Source organism: Lactuca sativa, chromosome 1, assembly GCF_002870075.4.
Source record: "Lactuca sativa cultivar Salinas chromosome 1, Lsat_Salinas_v11, whole genome shotgun sequence".
NCBI lineage: Eukaryota > Viridiplantae > Streptophyta > Magnoliopsida > Asterales > Asteraceae > Lactuca > Lactuca sativa.
Window position 1 is genome coordinate 63,374,816 of NC_056623.2, and position 8,715 is coordinate 63,383,530.

General features: G+C 33.0%; 1 protein-coding gene across 1 annotated transcript; it reads right to left on the reverse strand.

Moving 5' to 3' along the window:
• Nucleotides 1-2,218: 2,218 nt before the first annotated feature.
• On the reverse strand, nucleotides 2,219-5,695 carry LOC111906555 (sulfite exporter TauE/SafE family protein 4). The gene is made up of 12 exons (XM_023902304.3): nucleotides 5,412-5,695; nucleotides 5,139-5,298; nucleotides 4,833-5,033; nucleotides 4,398-4,459; nucleotides 4,260-4,308; nucleotides 4,083-4,135; nucleotides 3,876-3,962; nucleotides 3,719-3,769; nucleotides 3,373-3,612; nucleotides 2,975-3,068; nucleotides 2,752-2,892; nucleotides 2,219-2,681 (listed from the first exon to the last, which is right to left on the reverse strand). The coding sequence occupies exons 1-12, from the start codon at nucleotides 5,571-5,573 to the stop codon at nucleotides 2,599-2,601; spliced, it is 1,383 nt and encodes a 460-aa protein (XP_023758072.1). The 5' UTR covers nucleotides 5,574-5,695; the 3' UTR covers nucleotides 2,219-2,598.
• Between the last annotated feature and the right edge of the window lie 3,020 nt (nucleotides 5,696-8,715).

Here is an 8,715-nt window from a genome sequence, read left to right on the forward strand (position 1 = left end):
CAAGTTTTTGAGTTCAACATCAAAATTTCATTTATTACAGATTAAAGGTTGGGCTCTATGGTGAACTTACATGTTTCCTAAAAAAATATAAACTACATATCACTAAACCTCTTTTTGATGTTGGAGAGTATATGGTTTACTACATATGCTCTATATTAGGAAATTAATCTTCCATGACTTCAAAAAGTTTGTATAATCAGTACAAACATTATATGGTCAATGAGTGAATGAAAATAATTATTTAGTAAAAGCATGAACCTAGTGTTGGTTAGCTAATGCCAAATCATTTCTATTATAGAGTTGAAGGTCATCAATTAGTAAGTCCAAGAACCACTTCCAATTTCCTAGGTATCAACACATACCATTTCCCCTGCAATTAGAAATATCTAGTTATTGGCATCCTTACCCACAATACATAGCAATTCCTCACCATATATACCTTTGAGGAAGCAACAATATATCCCAATTATCCTAGTACACCCTTCTATCCAACCATGGTATAACTCCTTCAAATCATGCATATGCATTGTTAAGACATCCATCTTAACAATGAAACCTAGGTTCAAATTCTAATCTCCTCATCATATCACTATAGTCTAGCATTTCTATTATAGTCCTTTCAATAAGACTCAATGCATATTTTTTAGCCCTCCTATATTGACCAAAAGTAACTTCAATGGAAATAACTTTATATAACTTCGAATCTTAGTTTTCTAAACACTCACAAACATTTGTGGAATATTTTCTTCGAGTGGTAAATTGCAATGGAACATAGATTACTTAAAGATGAGTCATTTTTTGTCTTGTTCATACAACTTATATCATCATAAAACTTGATCTCAACAAAAAAGTTATTTGAAAACATAGTCTCATCGCCTTTTCCCTCAATAACTTATATAAGTTTTTCCATACTCACAACATATGCATTGTCCTCTTCAAACCATTCTTTCGAATCCTCACTAATGGGCAATATACATAACAATATAACCTCCATTTTTATACCTAACATCTAAAAACTTAAACATAATCATTATTGTTTTTTATGATACAAACAGTATCTTTCAAACATAGATTACTCACACAACAATATCGCTTTACACACCTTTCTTGTGGCAATGCTTTCATATATGTTACACATTCAGGGAAATTCATACATGTGAATTCTCTCATTAGTGTTATGACAAAGCCATAAGAGGGAAACTAACTAACATTCATTCGAAGTTAACATAAACATTAAGATAAATAGCAAATCATTGTTGATTCAACATTCTTCCAAAATAGAATACAACTTTAGGAAGAAAAAGATACGATTTTCAAGTAATAACGATGAAAAGATGTGATTTTCATATTAGGGATTATTTAATTACGTGACACATCAACGACATAATTTCGTCCTTAATCTTTCACTTATTTTCAAACCATGTTATAGTTACCTTTCATCTCTCAAGAGAAATCTACAAGTGTCTAATGCATTATGTACAAGACTTTGATGCATTAACTCTAAGAGGATATAGAATCAGGCAACAAAAAAAGAGGTAAGGCAACCGGGAGAGGACAAAGAATTCATGGCTTATTCCACGATAGGGCTTGTTTTTGTAGCAGATGACAGGTGCAAAACGGTGTTCTCGACAATGCCTAGTACACATGTCAAACGTTGTTGCATAGGAGGACATGTACATAACACTATAAACGAACCGAACGTTCAACGAACTGTTCATGAACCGTTCGGCAGGAAATTCGTTTACCTTCATTTATTTTCATTCATTTAAGTTATTTTTATGTTCATATATGTTCAATTATGTTTTATTACATTAATATATTATATGTTTGTTTATGTTCAATTATGTTTGTTTATCTTTGTTCATTTATTTTCGTTAGTTTATGTTCGTTTAGCATGTGCAAAAACATAAGCAAACGACATAAACAATGTAATTTGTTAAATGAATGAAGATAAACAAGAAAACTCATTAGTTTAACCATTCACATTCGTTCGTTTGTTTGGCTAACTTAAACAAACAAATATGAACAATCCCTATTCCTGTTAGTTTAGTGTAAACCATTTACAGCACTACATGTACAACACATAGCCTGACCCGTTCAATTTTGCTAATAATCGTCTTTTTACTCTAATTTTGAACACTGTAAGATCCAAACTACACAATAAAGGATTAAAGACCGAATGCCTCCCAAACAAAAAGTTGATTGGAGTGTTTTGACATTAACACATAATAAAACTTCCATTTATATGCAAAATAAATTCAATACAATGAAATGCAAATACCAAATCAACATTTGAAGGTTGCTTTCGTGTCAACGACTAGCTAACACTCCTTGGCAACCACACACCGGAAACTTTATTCGACACTACAAATCGACCACTATGGCGGTGGTGATGGGCGGCGATGGTGGTGGTGTATTAAACATCACTCAAAGCCTCTTTCCACACACACACAACACCGGTGACAACAAATTTAACCATAAACAATAACAATAATTTGCTAGCAATGGATGTCAATTGGCCAACAGACATTGGCCTAAAGCACCTCCTTCGCATCACTCTACGATTCTGTACATAAATACCATCACTCTTTTGAACCCTTACTGACTGCTACAGAACTCAAGAAATCCCATGAATTCATGGTTTTGAATCATTGTGATGCTCTTCTCAATACCAATAACCCCTGTAAAGCACAAAGTACAACTCCGTAAACACAAAGTACAACATCAAACAAAAGGATTGAAAAAACTTACCCATTGTAACTGCACTAGCAAATATGACAGCAGAAAGAATGAACACTATGAGTGAAGCCCTCTTTAGAAAAGCAACAAGTTTTCTAACAAAGAATTGTCCCCAAAAACCGGCTAAAATTGACACTGACATCAAGTATAATGCTGCAAAAACATAAAAAGATTAATCCGGTGTCACGTTTCTTGAAAAAAAATTATTATTTTGAAATGCTGACGTGGAATATACCGTATGGGATAGGAAACCGGTTGAGTAGATAAAACTCGACCACTGATAAAGATGAAGAAAACATCATCACAAATGTTGCTGTCGCACTTGCCACCTACGCAACAATAAAAAAAAAACATCATTTTCTCAATTGTGACAATTTATTTATTTTAGGCCAAATTACACAAAAATTATTAGCCATTACGAATATTCTTTATAAAATCCATTTATATTAGATTTTGTTTTCCATTTCAACCATTATTAATTTACAAAAATTTATTTATCTAGACAATTTTTAATGAGGTGTCAAAGGAAATGTGTGACATTTCTTTTGACATATAAGATGTAACCTCGTTAAAATTATTGATCTATTTATTTATCCAAAGATATTACAGATCGAATTTTCGATCTGTGTATACCTGAGGAATGACACCGATCTCGAGTAAGAGGGGGCCGAGAATGAAGCCGCCACCGGAGCCAAGAAGGCCGCCGACAGTGCCGCCCAATATCCCGCAGAGAGCACAGAAGATAAGGTGGGGGACAGTCCACTCGATCGAAGCCTCACACACTGATTCAGTGTTCCCCAAGCTTTTCCTCTTCTTGCTTTCTTTGTATAATTTAACACATTCATATCCAAAAACCGCCAGTGTCGCAGGAAACTGGAAGAAAAAAAAATTTTAAAAAAAACGGTTGTTCGGATTTGTGCAGTGAATGATTGTACAGTACAACAAGGTGATACGTGGTTTCTATAAACTTAAAAAGTACCTGTGCAACAGTGAGCACCCAGTACCATGTACTGCAAACCACTAGATCATTCTGTAGAAGACAGACAGACAGGAAATTAGAATTTAGAATATGTCAATAAGGTAAATTGACCAATTTACCCTTCATCATGGATTCATGAAAAGTAAAAAGTACTTGCCTTGATGATTTGAAGAACTAGAAAGGCAGCCCATACGGCAACCAGAAGCATAAGCTTCTTCCAGCGTAAATTAAATGTAAATATTTCCTACAAATATGTATAAACACGTTTTAATTATTAAATATAATAACTTTTTATTCTAAAAAAATAAAAATCCAAAGTTAAAAATTTGCGTCAAATGGAAGAAGAGAAACAGAGGATGCTCACCATTGGAGATTTCTCTTCTCTAGGAATTAAAGGCTCGTATGTGTCAATCAGAACTGTAAAAAAAATTAATTAGTTATTGAAATGAATAATGGTATAATAATTAAAAATGACCATATTTTATAAATATAATCACTTTTATCAAAATGTTAAATATAAAAAGATCATAGCAAAACTCACGTTCGCCTCGAGAATTGGCAAATGTTTCTCGTGGCCTTGCCATTTCTTTCTGCATTCAGTAAAAAAAAAAAGTTACATATAAGATTGAATAGTTGTAATAATAACTAAAAGTATATAAAAAAAGCTAAAAGCTTTAACCTTTAGTATAGACTCTTCTTTCCACATCTCAATTCCCCTAAAGAAAGACCTTGAAGAGGTTCCTATCAACAAATATTGGAAAAATTTTGATCATTGGTTAAAATTAAAAATAATCCCTAACAATGTAAGAATAAAAGAATCTCATGAACCAACAATCATTAGTGTTTAAGTCAATGAACAGATCCACATCACATATGTGACATCTACTTGTATAAATTAATAATTTAATACCTAAACATCATATAAAATACATTGGTCTAAACCTACTTGACAATAACATAGAGATAAAGACTCATAGTTTTTATTAATTTCAGTTAAGCAATAATGCAAATCTAAACCTAAAACAAATAGAAGATTATCCATTTCAAGATCCACATGTAACAAATTGTGAAATAAGATCAAACAAAAAGTATGAACAGTAAAAACAAAGGATACCTAAGAAGAGGATGATGATGAGAACAGTGATGAGCCAATAAGGAAAAACGACACTAAGAGCAACACCAAGTGTGATTCCAAGCATGAGCATAGGCTGAAACAATAGGGCTAAATCATAGTCCAGAATTGGTACTTCTCTGCATGGGTGTTGTACTCTTAGATTGTACCAAAACGATGATGCAGATGCTCCCATTATCATACCTGAAACATCAGAGATTAAGATTCTTTCATAAAATCAAATCGAATTTCAGAAGAATTCAATCAATCCAATCTGGATTACAGTTCAGATTTGAATTCAGAGCATACACTTGGAAAGAGCAGCGGCGGACTTCGTATCGAAACCAACAATCAAAGTAAGCATAGGGACAAAAATGCCACCACCGCCGACACCACCCACCGTTCCAAATGCAGAACCTAAGAACCCTATTATCGTAGCCAACACGATTCTCCCATCGAACTCCAATTCCTATATTAAAACCCCAAATTCAAAATTAAAAAACCCAACTATCGGGAAATGGGTTTATCACAAACGATAATGAGAAGAACAGAAGAAATACGAGTTAAATTATGGGAACTTACAGGCCAGGTTTTTTCGTCGGAATCAAGAGTAACTGAATCCGGAGAAGAACGGTGAGGAAGGTGATTGATTTTGTAACTGTGATGGTCTGAGATGAGGAAAACCGATAAAACGGCGACGGAGAAACCGGCTAATAGATACAATACAAACCCTTTCGTCGCCATGGATGCTCTGTTTTACTCTCTCTTTTTTTGTTGTATGTTAGCTTTCAGGCTTTCAGCACCACCAAAAGCGCAGAGGGAAGACGACAATTACAGGCGTACAGCGAAACAAGTAGGCATGTTAGCCCTCACATGTTTCGTGAATTTATAGAAGAATCAGGAGAGAGGCAGAGGCGCGTAGTATAATTAACTTTGTATTCGAATATTATTTTGGCCTTTTATGATTCAAAGTGATTTTTCATTTTTATGCGTTACATTACATGCAAAAAAAGTTAGGAAAAAGGTCAGTCACTCATTGCTAATTTGTTATTGAGATTTTTTTATTAAAACTTATTTTGTTTTCCAAAACCTTTTTAATCTTAATAAGAAATAAAAATATGAGATATAGTATCTAATTAAAGTAGAGTTTAGTTGACAATTGCATATTTGCATGTGTCCATCAGACCATGACACATCATACTTTGGTTTGAGAAAACAAAATTGGGTACTATATCATCATTTTTAGATGGACATATTTATTATGGGCTTGATTATAGTCGGAAAAAAACATACATTATCTTTAATGATATACATCTTTTATTCAAATTAGTATTGATTTATCTATTGTCACGGAGCGTGTATTTCTAGCAAAGTGAATAAAAAATAAGGTGGATAATAAGATAAGTGATCAATTTATTAATGATAATTATTGTCTTATATAAAGAAATATCCTTCTTAATAAATGAAAGTTTTTTTGGCACATGTCAATCTCTCATAAATTTTGACACTTGTCATTTTGTAGTATTTTTGAAATAAATATTATCCACTTGCAAAATTTTAATTTGTTTCAATTTTTAAAATTAAATTTCTTTTTAATAAATGAAAGTTTTTTTGGCACATGTCAATCTCTCATAAATTTTGACACTTGTCATTTTGTAGTATTTTTGAAATAAATATTATCCACTTGCAAAATTTTAATTTGTTTCAATTTTTAAAATTAAATTCTTTTTAATAAATGAAAGTTTTTTTGTCACATGTCAATCTCTCATAAATTTTGACACTTGTCATTTTGTGGTATTTTTGAAATAAATATTATCCACTTGTAAAATTTTAATTTGTTTCAATTTTTAAAATTAAAGTCATACTTATATATGTAAAGTATTAAATATCATATATATTATATTAAATTGCAATAAATATGTTTCTTTCTTTTTTATTTTAAAGTTATACATTAAAAAATATTTTCTGTTTATATTTTGATTTAATGTTTTTTTTTTTTAAATCAACTCGTGTAATACACGTGTGTTACACCTAGTGTTTTATATAGTATATATTAGCAATGACACACTATTGTCGGAAAAAATGAGTTTCCCTTGGATGAAAAAAAAATTCAACCTGATTCATTATGGAAATGGATAAACAATTACATATATTGTATTCTCTTGGATGATACATTTCGATTTGGTATATTATAAATCCAAAATGGACTTCTAATGAATGATAAATTAATCTTAAAGTCATGAAGTTGGATGGATTGGATAAAAAATTTATTGGGTTGTAAGTAATTCCACACAAGTGAAAGGATGAAAAGAAGTGTGTATATAAGTATAATGATTTTGTTTTCGGTAAAAAATCTGCAAAACAATAAACGGAATATTGAAGCTATAGTATTGAACACGAATTCCTTAAACAGTTTTGTAGTATGTTCCCAGGGCACAAAAGGTACAATAGTTGAAACAATGTGTATTGTCGGATTAGACCACTTGCCTGAAAAAATTGCCGAAAAATTTATGCAGAGAGAATCATATGTCTATTTATATACTAATACCTGTAACTATACTCATTAATTCGAAATTAAATGAATTATTTACACATTAAATCACATTTAATACATCAGTTACCAAAACTATAACAAAGGCCAAAACTGTAAAGTTTTGTAAAAGTGTTGCTTGCGCGCGTCTGTAATTTCAGAGTTGCATTCGTGTCCGCGGGTCGTGTCCATACATAAGTTCAGTGATTTTTGTCTACAAAATTCATAATTTGCACCACCCCATGCACGCACTTAAGTGTTGGAGTAAAACCATGCAAAGAAGCTTGTAAACCTATCACCTATCTATGCTTATGTAACACCCAGTTCATGTAAGCATTTTAGCAAGTAAATTTGGAAGTTTCACCCGACTCACGACGTAAGCAATGCTTATCATGTTGTGCGGGGGAATCTTGAAACGAGCATCACCCTTTGGGCTCACGACGTGAGCACTTATGGCTCACGACATGAGGTCGATCTAACAGGAAAACCCAATTTTGGGGGTTTTATTTTGTATTTAAAGGAAGTCAGGGCTAGGGTTAGCCCACCCTCAGCCCCCATCACCTCCTTGCACTCCCCTAAGAAACCCTAACATCCATATTTGATTTTGAGCTTATTTGTGGTGATTCTAGCCAGGAAAAAGAAGATGAACAACATTTGGTCATCATTTCTGCATTCAAGCATCATAATCAATCATTTTCATACATTCTGGACCTCTGTAAGTTTGAAAGTGCATTGCTTTATCAGTCTATAAGCTTGGATCTAGATTTTTATGCTTTATCCTTCATATTCAAGATGATGTAGTCAATGTCCCTTGAGTAGTATAGACACTATATATGAAGTATGGTTGAGTTTTAAGACTCTTGCATGATATTTGGAGTCAGTTCTTCCTTTTGTGCCCTAGTTAGTGTTTGGGACATGCATGTCCAAAAAGCCATGATTTTTATGATGTTCTGGAGTGAATAAGACACTATGGAGGTATTGGTTGTTTGTCCAAAAAGGGTTAAGAGTTTATTAACCTTTTCTGTCCAGAGCGTCCTCACGACGCGAGCACTTGCATATCACGATGTGAGGATGATGTTCCCCGACCATTTTGTCTTATTAGGTCACGACGTGACCATTAGAGGGTCACGTCGTGACAAGTGGCTGTGAGTCTTTTGAGTATGGAATTAACATTAACCTTTGACCAAGCGTTTGACCAAGTTTGACTCAGGGGTATTTTTGAGTTCTAGTTGAGTTTTGTCTCTATCGAATGAGTAGGTGACGGGTAGAGATGACATTCGGAGAAGTGACCTATTCAGCTATCTGTTCAGACTGATATGTGAGTTTCCCTCACCGTACTTGTGGGTCGAAGGCACC

Coding starts and splice junctions, on each gene's coding strand:
- LOC111906555 (XM_023902304.3), bottom strand. CDS start 5,573: ATGGCGACGAAAGGGTTTGTATTGTATCTATTAGCCGGTTTCTCCGTC. Junction 4,460..4,832: donor CATCATCATCCTCTTCTTAG/GTATCCTTTGTT, acceptor ATTTGTTGATAG/GAACCTCTTCAAGGTCTTTC. Junction 3,963..4,082: donor GAGAAGAGAAATCTCCAATG/GTGAGCATCCTC, acceptor ACATATTTGTAG/GAAATATTTACATTTAATTT.